Source organism: Vespa crabro, chromosome 2 (genome assembly GCF_910589235.1).
Source record: "Vespa crabro chromosome 2, iyVesCrab1.2, whole genome shotgun sequence".
Taxonomy (NCBI): Eukaryota; Metazoa; Arthropoda; class Insecta; order Hymenoptera; family Vespidae; genus Vespa; species Vespa crabro.
The window spans coordinates 16,987,478-17,009,245 of record NC_060956.1 but is presented as its reverse complement, the minus strand read 5'-3'; the positions used below and the strand labels follow the sequence as shown (position 1 = coordinate 17,009,245).

At 33.7% G+C, this 21,768-nt stretch overlaps 1 protein-coding gene and 1 long non-coding RNA gene across 2 annotated transcripts in view; both read right to left on the bottom strand.

Moving 5' to 3' along the window:
• The window catches only part of LOC124422023, a 43,731-nt gene extending 34,372 nt beyond the window's left edge, over positions 1-9,359 (bottom strand). The window contains exons 1-6 of the mRNA XM_046957897.1: positions 8,258-9,359; positions 7,718-7,778; positions 6,951-7,032; positions 4,185-4,270; positions 3,571-3,733; positions 2,563-2,744 (exon numbers count right to left, since the gene is read on the bottom strand). Of these exons, the coding sequence (XP_046813853.1) occupies positions 2,563-2,744; positions 3,571-3,733; positions 4,185-4,270; positions 6,951-7,032; positions 7,718-7,778; positions 8,258-8,492 (809 nt within the window). The 5' untranslated portion in view covers positions 8,493-9,359. The remainder of the gene's footprint in view (positions 1-2,562; positions 2,745-3,570; positions 3,734-4,184; positions 4,271-6,950; positions 7,033-7,717; positions 7,779-8,257) is intronic.
• Positions 9,360-9,704: 345 nt separating this feature from the next.
• Positions 9,705-16,547, bottom strand: LOC124422024. Its single transcript, XR_006941782.1, has 2 exons — positions 12,907-16,547; positions 9,705-12,771 (listed from the first exon to the last, which is right to left on the bottom strand). It is a non-coding gene; the product is annotated as an uncharacterized LOC124422024 (long non-coding RNA).
• Positions 16,548-21,768: the final 5,221 nt, after the last annotated feature.

The window sequence follows — 21,768 nt, the reverse complement described above, 5'->3', positions numbered from 1 at the left end:
AGCCTTTGGGCTTGACGATGATACCCGATGTAGTTTATCGATTCGGAAATACATAGTAAGATAATCGATGATGGGATCAGTGACCGTACGGATAATCGAAAGTGTGCTTGCCGCAGCTATGTATATATATTCGAAAGTGCGTTCTATACTTGGATAATCGAGATTCTAAGGAGCGAGGAATTTATGTATGTAGCGCGTTCGTGGGAGTATCACGAACATTACAAGGTGACTCTTCTCGACTGACGACAGGAAATTGTGTTGTTGTATTTTAGTAATTTAATGAGCTGATCGTTGATAATTAAAAAAATTATATATATATTAATATATACTATAATTAAATTTGTACAATATTTATGAATTTCGGATAACAATAATTTTGTTTTTAGTAATTACAATAGGATGTATTGAATTTGTCTTGATTCGTTCCATAATTATTCTGTAAGCGTAAAATCAAATTCTGTTTAAAGAAATATTAAAACATTAATATTTTTTAAAATATTACTTTCAGATAAACGTTCTCAGTTCTACTATATTATATACATAAACTCGTCTGCTATATATATATATATATATATATATATATATATATATTTATATGAACAATTTCCGACTTTCAAAAGACAAGAACAATTTTAATTATCCGATAATTAGTAATAATTTTCTATAATTATTTCATACACGCCAATTATATTAAAATGAAAAGAGAAACCTCTTGAAAAATAATTTTTAAGAAAAGAGAAATAGACAAGAATTTCAGAATTTTGTTACGTTCAAATAGATTAGGAAAAGAACCTTGGAGTTGCTTGGATAAACACAACGAATTTTATTTCATGAACGGTAGGGACGGTCTCTTCCGGTCGTCAGGTGGACGTCCCTGTGGTCGGTGAAGCGACAGGAAACGCAGGTGCAACAACGGCCGCCACTGAATTTACTCTACCTGAGAGCCAGTTCGAAGATGTAAACGCTCGTCGTTCGTTCCATTTCTCTTTTATGCAGTCCGTACACGTCATAGACCATAAAATTCGAGGAACTTTGGGTTAAGGGAGCGTAGCACGATGTCAGGTAGACGTACGTACACATAAACACACGCACAGTCAAATACACACACACATATTCGAAGTTAATATAGTGTCGCTAGATAGATCTCGCTTTTAAGGTTTTCCCTGTGTGAACTGATGACGTTACCTCCATTCATAAGATTCACTACACCAAAGGGGAGTGCCGTACCGTGCGCCTGGAATTTTTTTTTTTTGGTCGATTCCTAAAGCCCGCTTTACTCTCTTCGAAGGCGAAAGTCATCCGCAATACTACGTACACGTCATGCCAAAAGCATTACTTCTTCTTTTTTCTTCTTTCCTTATCCGATCAATCGAGAACTCGTTCGTTTTATTTCATTCAATTGATCATGCAAGACTTTCCAATTCGATATATTTTGATCTGTTATTGAGAAACGATAAGAATTTCAAATTCGTTAAATACGCTTCGAAAAATTCTACGAAATTATCACAAAAATATTTCTGTGACTAATTGAAAGTTGGATTCCTTCAGAATACCATTGGAGAAAGCAACTATGTATAATATAATGAGATAATAAAGATTCCTAATGATTTCTATTATCTTCTTTCACGATTTCGAGAAAGAACGATGAAAGTTCTTTTGGAACAAAATGGTAGATGATAAAGAAAATTACTTTGTCGGAGAAGATAGAGGTGTGTTCTCCTTAGAAGCTATAACATACCTAACGGGAATCCGAACGTATATAGTACGCCGTTTAATGTAATTCTAATTGACTTGGCCAAGTTCATTTAACTTGATCATACTGTTACAGATTCGTCGCGGATAATATCTTCGATAAGATAATAGATTTTATAGAGGCCAATAACTCGATTAACATTACAATCCGATTTGTTTCCTGTTAATATATAACAATATTGAATAATATTGATGAATTCTTGGAAAATTTTGAGATATCAATATAAGCATCTTCTTGAATACATTCTTTGGATTGTATAGAAATGTCCTTGAAATATTTCTTATCTTCTTTCAATAAAAAGAAATACGATTTGAAAATAGAAAATTTAAGGCACGTTCATAATGTTCATTTCGAATATGTGAAAATGATATTTATCCGAAAGATGTACACTGTTTTACCTCAAATCGATTACTCGACAGGTGTATGAAACGGTTGAGCAGCGCCATCTAACGTTCGACGAGTAAAAAGTTGTTTTTTTTTTTCGTGGACGGTAAAGAAGAAATAGAAAGAAAGAAAGGAAGAGTGAAAATTAAACGAAGATTTCAACGCGTGGCGCGCATACCACTATCCTCAACGATATTATAAATAATCACAATGTTGATGACAAATGTAAAATATTCTATATATAGCATGAGATCTTATTGCATTGATTTTTCTATTTAAATCATGTAACCTAACGCTCGAATCATCTTTTCATTTTGTTTGTGCATCGGCCATCGTATCAACCAATCATGGATGAGCAGAGATGTACGTACTACATAAATGTGAAAATGTAAGCTGGCGCCATTAAAAGAAATAATTTGACTAACCTGTAAATTGCTTCACGTTCGTCCGGTGGATTAAGAAAATTGCCGTCGTTCACCGCTGAAGACGTCGATCCTCGCGGCGACCTCGGGCCGCCCTCCGGTTCTCCAATCAGGACCTCTGTCCGGCCATTTTGGAAGGGACTGCTAGCACGACGTTCCCCTACCTTGCTGCTCTGCACTGGTTGCTGTGAAGTGATAGATTCGATCAGTATCGTATACCGTAAGTATTCCGATCATATTAATCATATTGATCTCGCATGATTGATCATTTGAGATATTTTATATAATATAATTATATAATTATTATATATACTGTTTTATTTCTATTATTTATATACTGTACGTATATATACTATATGTACTGTATTATTTCTACGGAAGAATAATTATCCTCTTTAATTCCATTTCTCATTTACATTTTACAAATAATATTACAAATAATTTTTTAAACTGTTATTACAAACAAATACACATTTCGAATATAGTACTTTATCTTTATTATATAAGTATGCATAACACTTTTCAACGGATAAATGGAATATTTTTTTTTTTATTATATCGATTTTTATTTATTCGCCAGAATGTTTTCCTTTTTTTTTCTTTTTTTTTTTTTTTAATTAATAGTAGTTTAACTCCATCATTAATGTCGCTAGAAGTTGCATGCAAGTTTCGCCATCGAGAATTCCAATAAATAGATACAAGAAGATAAACGTATAGTCATTACTTTTAAATGTAAAAACATGTTGTTAATACGTTAACGTATTTACATATATATGAATCATGATATTTTTTTTTTTCTTTATATTGAAATACGATGTATTTATCAGCCGATGTATCTATCGAGCAATCATGATAAATCAAGGACACGTGTCTATTGGAGAAGAAGGAATCGATATACTTATCCATATGTACACAAGTTGTCATTTGAACGTAATTATATACTGCGATTTATAACCTGAATGTTCGATCTATCATGATCTTATTTAAATTATAGAGGAATCTGAAACTGACCAAAAGATTCGTTTCATCTGATGAGGTTTGTTGTTTTTCCAAGATGTCCTTTCGTTCCTGCAAAGTTTTTCCTTCTCGCGTATCCTGACCGTCCTTGGTCAATCCTTTAGGAATCGTACCGTTACTAAGTTTCGTGAAGAAGGTGTTCGTATTACGTACATCCCTATAATAAAAATTAATAAATAAATAAATAAATAAATGAAACATTTGATACGAAATACTCATGTCAGTTTAAATATCAAAACATTGTCAGAACAAATTTCAAAGTTGACTAGGTATAACTACATATGAACACATGAATATAGAGTGGACTTTGAAAGAAGATGATAGTACGTATGTCCACAAAGTGGAGTTATGAAAATGAGAAAGCTATGAGGTGTCACATAAAAGACAATTTATATCAAAATAATGACATTCTAGATATAATTATTATGCAAAAATGAAAAAAGCAAAAGTTAAGAATCGAATGATTTCATCAAAAGATCACTGAAAAGTATCCTTCGAAGTAAAAATCCTAAGAAGGCTACTCTCACTCAGCTTAAAGGATAAAACCAGAAAAGAACTTTCTTCGTTTCGCAAAGAATTTAAGACGGTCAATCTCGAGAAGTACTTACTCATCCGCGAGGGTCACGGTGACCTGATTACTTGTTACATCTTTTCTCGTGCTCTCCTCGCTCGTGGATGCGCCAGTCTCGTTTATCTGCGGAATTAAAATAGTCCGTTATGAATAATTTATCATTTTCGTGAGAAAGGAAAGAGAAAAAGAAAGAGAAAGAGAAAGAGAAAGATAAAGAGAGAAACGGATGACGCAAAATACGACCCAAGTACGACAGTGACATAAAACTATGATAACTTTTAGATATCGATCATTCGAAGACATTTAATGAGCATCATTAATGAGATACAAACATACACACACACACATATATATATATATGTACATACGTATGTAAGTACATATGTACATATATGCATACGCGTCACGGGAGAAGCTTATACCCCTTATATTACCCCTACATGGCGCATCCATATATACATACATACGTATATACATAGATATATACAAATATACGTACATACATACATATATATATATATATATATATATATATATATACATAAATATATGCATATTTACTAAAGAAAAACCGCAGCAAAATATAAGAATTGAAAACAAGAAAAAAAAATAAAAATCCTGAAGCGTAATAGTCGATGGTAGGTTGCTTAGCCTCGAGCAAAGCGCAACGGCTTTGTAATCTTAATTACAACTTGACGCAAGCAGCACGTTCGCATATTCACCTTCGCATTCCACGTTTCATAGACGACCCTACTTACAAAATGGTCAAGTGTCGATAAAATTCTTTTTTCTTATATTTTTTAATGACAGTGATCGCACCTCCTATAACTTCGTTTGTGACGTTCGACGTTAAGAAAGAAAACGGGGATTGATCGTTGCCCGATAAACCATATATGTATGTATGTATGTATGTATGTATATATGTACTTACATATATACATTGTCACCATATATAAATTTATCTCGACATCACTGTATTGGGTCTAATAAGACGAAATTCATGTTCCGTAGCATGGGCAAGGGTACACATAAATAATATATATATACATATATATATGTACACATAACACACACATACACAACACAACATGTACATGTATGTACACAATCATATGACGTGTGCAAAAGTGTACCTATTTTTCCGATACGTCAATACGATCGATCGTCTACGCTTTCTACGCTAACGCATTATACTTTATAGTTTGAAAGTTTTTTCTTCTAAAACCTATCGCGATTTTTTTTCTTTTTCCATTTTGTTTATACATATTTCATACACCTCTCTGCACGTTACACAGTGAGATATTTGTAGTGCAAAATTCAGACAAAATTCATAACTTAACAGCTGTTTGATCGATTGGCTTCAAATTTTCTACAGTGCATATTTCATTGTAGCCTGCGTCAGAATTAATCAAACATTTTTTTTCTTCTCTTATATTTTTTTCTGTCCACTATTTTTTTAGCTATCGTTTTTTTCTTCTTTACATTTTTATACCCGCTATAGTTAAACTAGTCCTAATTAAGAAATATATTAATTTTTTTTTTCTTTTTCATTCCAAATGAGAAGAACAGTCAAAGTCGCATAGGAAGTTGTTTTTTTTTTTTAACGAATGCTATATCACAAACTTGAATCATTCCTCTCTCTTAATATTTACAAACAATACTGAAATATGGATAAGCACTTGTATAAAACAAATTTTGACGTAAAAAGTTATATAGTGTTTTATAAAAAAAAAACAAAAAAAAAAAAATACCGAAAATTGTTTTAAAAAACGCACTTTACAGTAGTACATCCCTTTAAGAACATTTTCGGATTACTACAATACAATTAATTTTCGTTAGAAGATTCATTCAAAGTTTCTCCCTCAGATATCTCTTTTTTAAAATATTATATAGTACTGATTCGTTATCTTTGATAAGTGTAGATTCAAGAGGAAGAAGCAAATCCAGAGTTTTCTTTCTCAAAAACGACATCGTTTTCTTTCCCCGAATTAATCTTATTACAAGAGACAAAAGGAAGTCAGAACTAAGTAAATGTTTATTACACACGAAATGATTTATTTCTCATTTCTGCTGCCTTCTGAGAATAATTCAATCTGCCAAATGGTATTCTCAACCATTTCAGTAGTACAAGAATTAATATTTTATGAACTGTGGGATTCATAAAGTATCACGAATACAATTGTATATATATTTCTGCAGTATATATAGGAAATTTTTGTGTATCAATTTTACGACAACTCGATATAACTTTCAATATTAATTTAATTTTACATGTCAACTGTATTATAATCAGCGTTTTATTGCATTGTAATTACAAAACTTTACCGAATGTAATGATATAAGAATAAGCATGGGATACCATAAGATATTATAAAAAAAATAATATACAACAAAAATCGTCGATAATTGTACAATGTTTCATAGGATTTTTGACTTAGTTTATTACTTCGTCGGTGTTCGAATGAAAAGAAAAGAACAAAAAAAAAGAATTTGATACATTATTTCTCACACATCCAATAATCTCGAATGATTGAAATTGTAAAGCTTACGCAACATTTTTGAAATTAATTTTTATACGGCTTTTCCCTGAGAAAATCTCACTGTACGTATCATCACAAAAACGCGAGCCAGGACGAATTATCGTGTGTTTACATATGTATAATATTTTTCTTTCTTTCTCTCTCTCTCTCTCTCTTTTTGGTTTTTACGTTTACATAAATAAGCTCCATGCATATTTCAATACAATTTCAAAAAGTAAAAATCATTGATATCGTACAACTCTTGTTGAAAGTGATCCACCTACCTGATGATCTAATATGGCTTCGATATCCCGTAACTGGATGCTTCTAAGGGCAGCGAGCTCTTTCAACCTTTCTCTTACGCCTCTGCGAAAAGATACATTAGTATTAGCATGTTTATGTTCTTACACATTCGTTTTATAAAGTTAAGATTTTATACAGTGAAGTTTACAAGGACGAATAGTTAGACGTTACGTATTATTATATCGTACTATTTGTTGGCATATTTTAATCGATCGAGTTTCTTGTCATTTTTTTCTTTTTTCATTTTATTTTTTATGCAAAGAATCTTGTTAATAGCTAATAACCTAATAAATAAATAGGTTATCGGTGAGTTTACAATAACTTATATATTGATTTAATATAATATATAGATTATAGAGAATACCAAATGAAAATTCTTGCATATATTCATGGTATTTAAATTAAGTTATTTTAATCCGTAAATGCATTGTTTGGAAATCATAATATATTATAATGCTTAATGTTGTTAAATGTGCAATATTACATGTGTAACGATGTAGTTTTCTATTACATATTTTTCAAAGATATTTTAATAATATAAATTTTTCATTATTTCTATGATATTTATTTAATAAAATCTTTTTTCTACAAATTTTTCAAAAACTATATCATTCATTAACCGGTTAATAAAATTTTTCATTGAATCATTAATCGATATTATTATATTGCAAATTTTAATTCTATACTTTCATTTCAATTTTATCATTTTTATTATATAAAGATTTAAATATTTATGAAATATCTTTACCTTTCGACAGCGATAACCCAACCGTCTCGTATCCGTACAGCATTTGGTCCATCCAGCTCTTCTAGCAAGAATTCAACAAGTTAATTACAGCGAAAATGCCCTGTATTACGTTCTATCGCGTTGCGCGGATAATTAATCGTGCGTAACGAACTACCGGGTACGTTGATAAATCGGTTAACAAACGATATTCATTTCTATGACGTTGAAATAAATGTAAATGAGTGAATTTAGGTGATTCGATTGATCAATTATTCGAACTTCGAAAGTGTCCGACGATAAAAGAAAAATAGTTGGCATAGGAGGTGCCAACAGGCTACTATTAATAGTTACACGATCGACAAAACGAAAGCATCGATTCAATTACTCTTCTTACGATCGAAACATTTTCCAGGGGGTTGCGTATCCCTTTTATTTAATAATAATAATCTGCTCATAAGAAAATTTCGAATAAAAATCAAAAAATATTCAGATCAGATGAGAATGAAGAAAAAAAAAGAAGAAAAGAAGAAGAAAAAAAAAGGAAAAGAATCTATTTTGTACCGTTTTTCATGAAAAACAATTCATCGTCGGGATCCTCGTCGTCGATAAACTTAATACTAGATAAATCGAAGTGTCTTGCTAGATCGTTGCTCTCTTCGGCACAATTGTCGGACGAGGAGGACGGTACAAGTTTCGAAACGTCGTCGAGAGTGGAATCATTTGCGATATTCGATCGATTATCGCTGTGCGAACGAGAACAGCCGCAAAAAACGAATTTGCGAAAGAACTTTGACATTTCGAAGGGTAGAGAAGAAGAGTAGTGAAAAAGAGGGTCAAACTATCTCACGAAAGTAATCCTTCTCGAAGATTAGACTTTCTTTTTGATTAGCATAGAACTCTTCACGTGAACACTTTTATCTCTTTATCTCTCACAGCTTTTATTTCCACTCAAAGTTTTCTCTTTATCGTGACTTTTATGAAGTCCTCACGAACTAAGCCCTTTTCTCTCTCTTTCTTTCTCTCTTAAAATATCCGATTTGATAAGCTTCGAAATATTATTTTATCGTATCTCTAGAAAAATGATTGTGACGATTCGTTTAAAATTGGAAATTAAAAATACCGACGAAACAATCTCTATCTTTATCAACTGATTTTCTTTTTCTTTCCCTTTCTATTAGTTTCTTTTTAAAAAAAACACTTGGCACAATCGATCGAAGTCAAACGAACATACGTTAAAACCTACATACATAAAGTAATCCTAACAACATACATTGAGTATAACCCCAGTAAAGATTTCTAGCAAGTAGAGCGAATTAATTTCTCGCGAAACGACCTGACTACCGACATCGGAACTGCCTCCTCTTTGTTCTCCTCCCTTTCGAGATGCTTTTACAGTGCTCTGTAGTACGCGCTAATAAAATTGCACCGTCGTTCCTCGGCAATGGATTCAAGGTCACAACGATTATTCTTTCTTCTTCTTCTTCTCAAGTGTGAAGAAAGTAACCACGTACACGACGTATTTTCATTCCCGTCACTTTAAATGACCGCTATTCGTCGTTGAACTAATGCTGTTCGTCACCATTTAAACAAAAAACGAAAACAAAAAATCTGGAGTCACTAGAAGGAAGAACATGAGAACGAGAGAGAAAGAGGCAGATAAAGAGAGAGAAAAGAGAGAGAGAGAGAGAGAGAGAGAGAGAGAGAGAGAGAGAGAGAGAGAGAGAGAGAGAGAGAGAGAAGGAGCATGTAGAAGAGAGAGAGAGAGAGAGAGAGAGAGAGAGAGAGTGAGTGAGGCACACTTCAATTGTATTTCGTTTTCTTGCAGAGGATACTCGAAAAAGCTCTTTTCCACAAGTTAGACAGGGACAGTGGAAGAGCTACGCGAGATGATAAAACTTGAGAGTGCAGAGAAAAAAGGATGGAGAGAGAGAAAAGAGTCCCCTTGGAGTATTTCTCTCTCTCTCTCTCTCTCTCTCTCTCTTTCTATTTCTCTTCCTCTTTATCTTTCTCTTTCTGTCCGTCTGTCGAGGTAAGCACGGATGTAGCTCGGCAGCAGCAGTCGTCTCCGCACGTGTCACGAGACTAGAAAATAAACTCTTCGCTGGCGGAGAGACGAAGCTCAAAGAGGAAAGCGTACATCTGAGAGCGCTTTCGAAGCGCGTCGCATACACGAAACACGGTTTATATTTGGAACTAGTCGCTGGCATAGCCGATAAAAATTAACCACCAACGAACGCCAGTTCAACGTACCTAACGCAATCATTTGCTTTTTGGTTCGATTTTTATAGACTTATGTGGTCCAACCGATCGTGACTATGAGCTAGTTACATCGAAGTATGATTTTTTCGAAGATCAGGTTTGTAAAATTTTCTTTCTAAGAGTTGATTATTTTTGTTGATCTTTCATGCAATCATGAGTGTACGATCTATTATGTTTTCTTTAGGCCTCTATAACAGAGTTTCTCAACCTATGGGTCATGTTAAATCTTTAATTAACTATGATTACTACTTTAAGATAAAGCAAACTAAATAACGAGAAAAGTAATTAATTTGTAAGGGATTTATAAAACGTTCTTGTAGAATGTTTAGTAACATTCGTATTTTTGAAATAATATACGATGACTGAGGTCACGTAAAAATTGTATTTATATGTTACCATTACAAACAAATGTATTGAACTTCATGACCTAAAGGTTGAAAGACGCTGCTTTATAACATCATATAACTTCGTATTCATATATGCATATTTTTTAAGTGTTCTTTCATTTATTTCCTTTAAATTAATATCGAAAAATTAATGTTTGTGAATTCTTTTTTGAATTAAAAAAAAAATCTACAATATTGAACTACATATTTTTCTTTCTATTATAATAAAATAGATAGATCAAAGGTAGAAATTAGAATGTTCTAATCGATGTTAAAGTTCGAACCAACTTTATACAGTCCAGTAGCCGCTATCGGTCTCTCACTCGAAATGCAAATTTAGTGGTCCTGATAGCTACACGACTATCCTATTAAAAAGTTTTAATTCACTCGTTGCCTATCCCTTTGCCAAAGTAGTAACGATTGAACAGTGCAGTATTAGAGATGTGGTTTCCTTTTTGGTCACTACGCTAACTTAGGAAATCGTTCGATTTTGTTGATGTTGTTTGAAATAAAGAGAAAAGGAAAGAAGAAGAAGAAGAAGAAGAAGAAGAAGAAGAAGAAGAAAAAGAAAAAGTAGAAGAAGATGAAGAAAAAAAATTGGTTAAGTATAGAGTCGTCACCGGACTGACCTGGTCCCGCTACACGCGAGACTTCGATCATACGAATAGAATCGCTTGATGCGAGAGAAGACGAAAACCAGTTTTCTAACTGTATAAGTCTTTACTACAGATACATATGTATCTATACATATATATGTATATATATATATATATATATATATATATATACATATATATGTTTGTATGTACGTTAAGAGTCTAGATATGGAGCACTCTTTACTGAATCATTACGAACATCTCCGTTTTCTTTTCTTGATGATTCTCGAAATTTTCACTTATTAAAATTCACGCCGATTTTGTTGGAGTCTCTTTGAAATCAGAACGTGGAAAAAGAAATCGTTTTACTACAACGTCACGTTTTCGTTCGTACGAATTCATTTCGACGGATACACGCTGTGATATCGCACCCTAACGTACGGATATCCGCAGGATGTCAAATGTCTATTATTTAAAAATCACGAGAATATGAGACGATCAGCTGGAAAAACAGTTATGTTGTTTCTCTACCTTTTAAATTGTACGAAACGTAACAGGAGTATTTGTACTATTCTAAATAGTTGAGATCGATTATTCTAATAAAAAATATATTTACTAAATTTTCATTTCTTCTCTTTTCTTTTGTTTATAAGAATAATATACGCTTATTATATTTATTTATTTATTACACATTGAAATGACATAGAAGAAACATGTAAAATATTTTGTTTTACAAATATACAAATTCATTACAAATCATAGACGTATACGTATATTATATTCTAATATGTATGACAATTTTGTGTAAGTCGGAGTTTTGAGAATTGAATTTGAGAAATAAATAGATAGATAGACAGATAGATAGATAGATAGATAGATAGATAGATAGAGAGAGAAAGAGAAAGAGAGAGAGAGAGACAAAGACAGAAAGACATGCTTAACATTCGAACGTGACGATTATTCCAAGTGTCGAATATTCATACATAGAAAGTGCATTTCAAGGATCGTATGCGAAAGCGCTTGACTCCGTTTCGCTCTTCTCCCACTCTATCTCTCGTTTGTACGCATGTCTACGTCATTCTGTGACTCTTCGATTATAAATTTTATACTCGATATATATCTGCGTTCACGAAGGTATTGACACTAAAATAAATTTCGATGATAATTTATATTCTGTCCTTGTCGAAATGTCATTCGTTTTTTGTAATTTATTTTTTCTTCTTTTATTTTCCAAATAGAAACTTAATTTTATATAATATTTGAAAGAGGAAGAATCATGAAATATAAATATGTCGTCTCGTTTGTTTCGATTCTTCCCAGATATGTACATATTTACACGCAAATATTTCACATATATATGTGCAGCCAAATATCCGATTGTTTAGCCTATACATCGAAGGACATGAATAATCAATGAATAATAATCAAAGCGTTAACAGTAAGCGATAGTAAAGTCACAACGAAGGACATTGTTTGTTATCTCATAAAGATGAATATATCAAATAGAGGATCATTAAGCACTACTGTAATAATATTATCATAGAAATTTCTAGAATATTTCATTAGTTCCGGAATTTCACTCTTACATCGTGATCGTTGGTAAACAGCTGTGAGTCATTTAAAACAAAGAAGCGCGTGGTCATTTGATTAAACCACAAAAAGCACAGTCGACATTACGATTCTGGTAGAATTGAATGTTTCGATCACCGTTATTAAACTTTCCTGGTTTTCAAGGTCATCCACTATGACGAGCAAGAATAAAGTAGGAAGTCCTGAGAGATTCATCGTGCGATTAAGCGATCGTTCACGGAGAAGCTTTTTTTTACGATCGAATCTTGAAGTGATGATTTAGAAAAAGAAAAGAAGAAAGCGAAAGAAGTCATTTGAATTAACAGTTCAAAAGTTTTTCAAGCTTGCATTCCTCGAAGAAAAAAGATAGTACGTTTATTATATGACTCTACAAACTCACTTGCTCGTTTCCGTTGAAGGATCGTGTAGTAAATCCTACACGATCTAGGTAGCTCTGACTTTTCTGTTACTATAATTTACTTTTTCCACGATGTCCCCTCTGCCGGTTCTTCCTCGCTATCGTTGAAAAATCCGTGACAAAAAAAACTGTTTTCCACGCTTCACCTTGGCACATTATCATATGAGAAATAACGATGAAGATAAAAAAAGAAAATAAACACAAAATATCGTCACTTTACGACTTCAGGATACACTCGAACCACAAACACGGACACAGGATCGACACATAATGAAAGATACACGGAATATGTTCGTTCGTAACGTTTTATATATGTATGTTTTATATGTGTATGTAACATCCGATGATGATCGTATACATGTGCACAGAATGCAAACGAAGAGAACGTTCCTCACTCGCAGCACCGTGACGAAACCTGCCGAGGATACCACCTTCCTACGCGTTTACTCTCGCTCGTCCTCGTACGGGCAAATTATCGCTAAAACATCGGTCAGTCTCTTTTCCTTTTTCCTCGTTAACGCGATCCACCTTAGACATTATTCGTGCAAATTTCGTTATCACTTACAAATCATTAACTCTTTATAGCATCATATATAATTTTTAAGTTACGCACTCGTATATTCTTATTTCATTTTTTATTTTAATCTTTTCTTTTTTTTCCTCTCTCCTTCTTTTTGTTCGTCATAAATTAATTCCCTGTTTCTATCTGAAAATTAATGTTTCCTAAGCATAAGTTATGATGTATAAGTTTTTGATTATATCATTTTTATTTTTACACACGTAAAAACAAAAGTTGAGATCATAGAAAACGTAAACTCATTGATCGAAGTAGAAACGTCTGTTTATTGTTTGCCGCTGCCATTTAAGAGTTACGAAGCATCTTTTATTCGACGAGCAATGAATCGTCGGAATACTTTTTCTTAATTAACCAGACCGAATCGATCAATTATTAATTATTAATTATGGAACACAAAGCATATAGACGTGATACGATACGTTTTTCGGATAAATTTTTCGTTTTTCCCATTTTCTTTTATTTTGATTTTAGAACAATATATAATGATTACGTATACGCGTTCCGCTGCGTATTCCGTAAATATTTTCGAACGATTCGCTTCGGAAGCAAACGTAAGTCAATTTCTATTTGATGGAATCGCGATCAGCTTTCTCGCCTTCGAATACTGCAGCGGCATCGAATTCCTTTGGATATAACGATGGGTTACCCGTAAGGGATTCATCGCTACATGCCAATTTTTCGTTAACAATTACATAATAAAAAGAAATTAAATAGGGTTAGAGAGAGAGAGATAGAGAAATGGAAGAGAAATATTTGAGAAAAATTCGATGATAATACAAGAGACAGAGAAAAAGAAAGAGAGAAAGAGGGAGAGAGAGAGAGAGAGAGAGAGAGAGAGAGAGAGAGAGACTATAAAAGCTATCGTACTCGAGAGAATGGAAGAAATATTCGTTGAATTTGTCGTCGTGACGGTACGCGCTGTTAAACCTCGAACAAATGAAATGATTTTCGAAAGAGAGAGAGAGGAAAAGAGAGAGAGAGAGAGAGAGAGGAAGAGAGACAGGTAGAGAGGAAACACAAATTTATCGTTTCGTAATAGCGTATCGTTACGCGAATAAAACAGGATAAGTAAATGTATAAATAATTTGAATTGATGCGAAAAATAGACTGTGTCGAAATAAAAGTATCTAAATAGAAAGAGAAAAACGTAAGACTAAGATATTTGATAGGAATGGTACAATATTCGAATAAGAAAAGAAAAGAAGTACAGATGATTGGTGAATATTCGTCATTTATATAAAGACTTCAACTATCGATCGATGAATAAGTAATGAAAACGACTAACTACCTGCTCTTTCCTTCCAACGATTTCTTAGAACCACTTAAAGATCAAAAGTCGTTCTGGCTTGTGATAAAATGAACGACGAGCGATTATATGTATGCATGTATGTATGCATATATGTATGTATGTGCGTATATACGTATGAATGTACATATATACTGTGTCAGAGAATCTAAACGATGCTTATTTCACATCACAAATATGAGTTTTATAGATTACATTTATGTAGCAAAGTATACATATATAAGCATGTGTAAGGTTTGTTCGACTTCATTGGAATTTTTAACCCATATAAGCATGTTTGAATATCGTTCGAAAACATAACGATTGATATAACGTTAGTTTTATCAATCGTCATGTAATGTAAATATCTATACAGTGTAATATCTGTATAGTGTAACTGTGATAAAAATAATTTGCATAACTTTCGTCTAATTTGAAATAATAATATTAACGTATGATTGCATTTTTTTTTCTTATAGATTTTTATTCACGATAACTTTAGGAAGGATTAAAAAATATTCTTTCGTTTGTCTTTCCGTATCTTTCCGAGAAAATTTTTGCACTCTATATCGTTAAGTATCTGATCTTTTTAAATTTTTGTTACTATATATCCTAACAATTATTGTTAGTTATATATTATACATTTCGTTTCTTTTTCTTTTTTTTTGAGTAAGTAAATAACGTAACGTGTTTTCATTTTGCTTCCTTTTTATTCTTTATTTAAATACGACTGATCGATCACTCCCTGTTGATTTAAATCATCAAGAACTAATTCCATAAGTCCATAGAATATTTTCACGATATACATATATATACACACATACACACACAGACTTATTTACGTATACGTACATAAAGAACGAATTGAGAGAATTAACGCGTATTAAAAATCGACCGATTCTTGACATTTTAACGATAGGTTTTTTTTTTTTAATCAATCGAGTTTTTTATTATGCGAGTATTGCATAAAAGTATATAAATGACTAGGTGAAAAAACAACGAAAAGAAACAAATAAACGTAAATGTTTTCCCTCTATGAAACCAATAAAATACACTACAAGTATATATAGTACAATATGATATTTTAGAAGAACCTAAATGCGTTTGGTAAAGAACACATTAAAGCATTATTTCAAATCGGATAATTCGTTTGTACGTCAAACAATGAGCTGAAAAAATGGTTTCTAACACTAATTATCAATTATTACAATACCAATTAATTCGTATCTATTAAAAAATTTATATCTCTTTATTAAGCATACAAAATAGTCGTTCGATTTTAAATAATCAATGAATAATTTTTAAACCAACGTACGTAAAAACGAGTTACGTTTATCGCGTATCAAGCGGTGACACCATTGCGCTCGTCCGCGAAATCGCTCGTCCGGTTGAACGGTCGAATTCGTTGCCACGACACATTCGGAACATCGAGGCTACTAAAGCGTCGAATTTTCAAAGAGGATTTGACAAATTCATGTAAAATAATAACCCGTAGGATGATATCGATAGCGATTTATCTTTTTTGCTTGAAACACATATGTATAGCAATCCAAGGATAGAAGGTGAATAAAATAGGAGAGGGGAACACCGTGGCAGCAGCAAGCAAGTTGAATTCAAGCTCTCGAAGAGCAACGAATAAACGTGAATTTAGCATCGCACTCACGATTTTTAAAACACACATACACACACACAGACACACACACACACAGACACACACACACGTACTAATGCACTTAATTTTTCAAAGAGATTAGAAAACGATCATACATTTCGATCTCTTTATTCCTTTTCTTCTTCACTCTGGTATATCCTGGTATCTTTTTTGACACTCACTCACGTAAAATCGGTATACTTATACGGCACGCTGAACGCGAGTCGACTGAGTCTCAGGCAGGCGAGAGCCGCCTTGCGTGAGATCTCCTTTCTCGAATGAGGACGTAGAAGAGGAAGGATAATGCGAATTCGAGGACGAGAACTCGAGGAACACGGCCTTCGAGGATCACGATGAGAATTCGATGGAGAACTCGATGAGAGCTCTGCCAACGTCGCCAAATTCTCTCTCTCTCTCTCTCTCTCTCTCTCTCTCTCTCCTTAGTTTAGTATTTTCTTTCTCTCTTTTTCTCTCTCTCTCTCTCTCCCTCTCTCCTTAGTTTAGTATTTTCTTTCTCTCTTTTTATTCCGTTCTCGACCCCTACTCCTTACATATACCCCTTCCAAGTATACACCTTCGATTCCACTACTCCACGAGGCTTTCGTTGACGAGCCACCTGAGGCATTTACCTGGTGAACGGCGGAATCGCACGAAACGCTACGGAAGCATACGACTTGTATTGTGTTCTATCTCGTCGTCGTTTCGAATTCGAAGCGGTCGGCTAGCCTCCGTAAAAGTGCTCTGCGATTTCGCGGAGAGGAAAGCGAGTCGCGTGACCGCCACCTGTGCGACCGTTAAACGTTCCGCTTCTGTACTACTCGCAACGAAAAAGAACGAACTGTACGTGTATTGGTCTCTTTTTTAGTCTTTTTTTTCTTTTTCTTTTTCTTTTTTTTTCTTTTTGCGTTTCGTTCGAATCAGCGTTTTCTTAGTTTAACGAATTTTAAAAGGGCTGGGGTGGGTGGAAACAACGAAAAAGTGTTTGGATTTATCTCAGAGAATTTAAATGCATGCTGTTAGCATGTATAGAAATGAATTATTAAGATCAAAAGTTTTTCGAATTATGTAAAGGAAAATTATTATGAGTATAAGTGGCGCAAAATTTTTTACAATTTTTTAAAAATTTTACAGAGATTAGGTCTCGTTAAAATCTACCTAATGTTTTACTTTAACCTATCTAACGTTCAAACATTACACGAAGTAAATATTGAATTTATTGGAAAATCCACAAATGTATTATTACATTAAAAGCACTTAGAACTTTTAATCAACTTTGTTTAAATTGTTAAAATTGTTAAAATTATATAAACTCTGAAATGTATTTTTATTTAATTGTATTAAATTATAAATTTCGTATTATTATATTATAAAAAGTTTATCTCTCAAACGTATGTATGTACGTCACGAAAAATAAGAGCATACATAGATATATTTTCTTATTGTAAATGAATCGTATGAGGAAAATATTTATCGTATTTTGATTCATCGATAACTGTAAGAATGATTTCCGAAAAATTTCGAAAAGATTCGCCAATGTGGATTCTTTTATATTTTATTATATATGTATCGAGCATTTGGATCCAATCTTCGATTGGATTCGTAGAGATATCGTGTATATGATGTATTTAGAAAAAAAGAGAAAGAGAGAGAGAGAGACAGAGAAGGGGTGAATAAAAAAGGTCATTTCTTGTATCCTTCTTAAAGAAGAGAGACGATGGCTCGCGCCAACATCAGAGAAAAGACATTTTGGGCTCCTATCTAGTCTTATCTTCGGTGCACGATTCTTTGTAAAACGACAGGATAGAAATAAATTTTCTACTAGGCTTAGAACAAGGCTTCTCATCCGAGCACGTAGCTACGTGTGTTCGTCATCTTATCGAACGGGACGCTAGTTGAGAGATTTCAATGTTCTTGGAATATCTCGAAAAGTTCTTGAGAGCTTTTTTGAATAGGTGCAACGTAGATATACGAGAAAAGTGAGAGAAAGAGAAATGGAGAGATAGATGGATAGAGAGATAGAATGAGAGAAAGAGAGAGAGAGAGAGAGAGAGAGAGAGAGAGAAGCTGACGAAACCTTAAAGGTGATATATTCTCCGAGAACTATTGTGTTCTCTCTTCGAGAAGTTATCGATTCGTTGCTCGCTTCTATTCTCTTTTTCGCTAGTGAACCAAAATCTAAAGCTCTGTTCGGCCAACTTCTCTCTTGTTCAAGCTTCTCAACGTTCAAGATATTCCCTCATTTAAGAAGGTTCAATAAAATATGCGAATTTTGAGTATTCGTACGAAAATTGTCTTTTGTTTTCTTTATTTTCAGTGAGAAGAGTTATAGCTTATTTTATTTGAGTTTGCGTGAATTTATTCCAACACTTTTCATCATCACGATAGATCTTTATTATCATTATTATTATTATTATTATTATTATTATTATTATTATTATTATTATTATTATTATTATTATTATTATTATTGTTGTTATTATTGTTATTATTGTTATTATTGTTGTTATTGTTGTTACTATGAATACTAATACTATTGATGAGATTAAAAAATAATTCCGTGACTTTTGTATTACTCACCGATCCGGCTCTCCTTCCTTCTGCGTAATCGAAGAGATATCGTGCGTGATTTGATGCACTATAAAGAGAATTATATTTAAGATCGAATATCATCCAATTGGCCTGTATCATTTTAATAGAAATAATTCGAAATTTATATATATACATATATACATATGTTTCTAAGTCGGTGATTGTTTCCAAATGAAAATAAAGAATGAGATACGAATTGAAGATTAAATAACGTATTGAAAATTAGATAATTACCTGGTGTATGTACTGAATGACTTCCGCGTAGGTTGCATTTTGCAGAGTACGGCCGTTCACTTGGAGAATTTCATCGTCGAATTCCAAACTGTCCGCGTTATCCGCACGAGAACCTGTCGGATCGAGACGTATCGTCAGAATGATCCATTGACGTCTGTGTTTACGTTAGTTATAGTTATACCATTACGAAGCACGCGATAAATCAAGCAACAACGTAGAACGCAAGGTACAAGTCGTCATCGTTATTGTCATTGAGTATAAAACATGAAGCGATTAGCGTTATTAGATAATGAGAAAGTAGAATTTTTATTAAAAAACGAATGAACGTAACATTACGTAAGACGATAAATCTATAAAATCTTTAAATCAATTTCGACTTTATCACATAATGATTAGAGAGAAAAGGAGTAGTAATATGCGATACTAATTAGAAATAAAAGAGACCAAAAATAAACGAGATCCCTTCTTTAGCGACACCTTACAATATTTATCGTGTTACAATTTTATCTCCGTTAAGTGATGCTTACAAATGGATCCCAAGGTTATCTTTAACTCGACTATTTGGAAAAAGAAGTCCTTCGGACCGTTTATTTTTCTATTAACAGCCAAGGATAGTCATTTTTTATCGGACGTTATACTCGATCGTAACGAATCTGTTGACATTCATCGATGATTACGTATATACATATATATATATATACATGTACGTATGTATGTACGTGGATTTCGCATAGGCTTTGATACGACAAAATCATAATATTAGTACGACGATCCATCAGCGTTTAACTGTGATAAATATTCAAACGTTTAACGAGCAATGAATATCCTTCCCCTTCTCTTCCATCCTTCCACGCTCTTGAAAATACACAAATCTGATCACGAACAATTTACATACCATATAACTTCATCTCCCCGTTCTTATTCGCCAACATAATGATGTACCCCTCTAGATCCACCATTTTCGCTGTTGCTATCTTTCTCCTCGTGGACTATTGGACAACTTCCAGGAACAACATCCTACGTATACGCTGTACGACATACACGTTAAGCCACTAACACTTATCACGGCACTCCGACGATCGTGTCATCGGCTTCGGGTTATCATACCGTCATCAAGAAGAATGACGTTGTCACGTGTAGTGCCTTTTATTATTTTCGCACGCATTTTTATATCTCGTTGATCGGGAGACCTCCCTCTTTGCTTTCCTCCCTTTTTTCCCGCTTATTAAACGTCGAGACCGGCCACTTCTTTTACGAACGCTAACCACTCTTCTTTTTATTCTCCTTCGACAATCTAACGGGCACTGGGATACTGAGATGCACTGGGATGCACCGAAATGCACGGATGCTTTGAGAAGAGGGAGAGGGAGAGAAAAAAGTAGGACGATCGAGTAGAAGGATCGTGCCTATATTCTCGAGAGATTTTTGTGGGAGCGGCTTTGACACGCTCGACGATCTTTCCACTTTCCGACCTTATGATCCTTTTTTCGTATGTTCGGAACGTGTATATACTTACATTATAGTAAAATATATATATATATATGTATATATATATATACATACATATACATATATATAGAAACAATCGCGTAAGGAAACTCGGCCACGACAGGGCCTGAACTCGAGCCTGCCTACATCCTTACGATAATATCTTTCTCTCGAAATATTTGAATAGGAAAAAGTCGCGGGAGTTCACGATCTAGTCGAAGGATCACGAGGATGGTTCGTTGATTCGAGGAAGGACGATAACGTCGTTCTCGGTGCCGCCTCGGCCATCTCGTCTTCTCTCGTATTCGTTGCATCTGTCCGTCTGAAAAACACCAGCACAAATTTGTGCTTTTCTTCTTATCGCCTTCTCGCGTTCATCATTTCTTCTTATTAGGACGAGATGAAGCAAGCGAGAAAATTACATTGATAAGATGTACTTCAAACTCATTACACATCCAAATATAAGAAGTTTCTCGTCTTTAAAGAGAAAAAACTCTGTGTTTAAAATTTTCTTTCTTTTGTTTGTTTCGCACGAATTGTTCTTTTTCAAAAAAAAAAAAAAAACGAGAAGGATTCTCGTCCAGAATCCTTTCGGTGATTACGGAGAATATTCGCTTTCTTCTTCCGTTAGCACTTCTCTCTGTACATATGAAATTTTTTAATTTGACTACTACTCTTAGCAAAGGATCGTCACTTTTTTATTCACCAAGACACGCACTCGCAAGCGGAAATTATCTTCTTCCGCATTCTACCCTTACGCGAAGTCCTTCGAGTACGTCGACATCGTGCGCGAAATCGTGCGCGATAACCACGTAAAGCAGGCGCAGCGGTGCCGACACTGCTCTATGTCTGATAGTATCCAGCTTCTCTGGTGGTGCTGCTGGCTGATAACGATGACGATGGTGGTGGTGACGGCGGCAGCGCCGCCGTCGTCCGTTCGCGACGCCAACGGCGTCTTACCAAAGAGATCGACGCCTGCCTTCAAATTTTAAGCTGGCACATTCGTTCAGCGCCACCTTC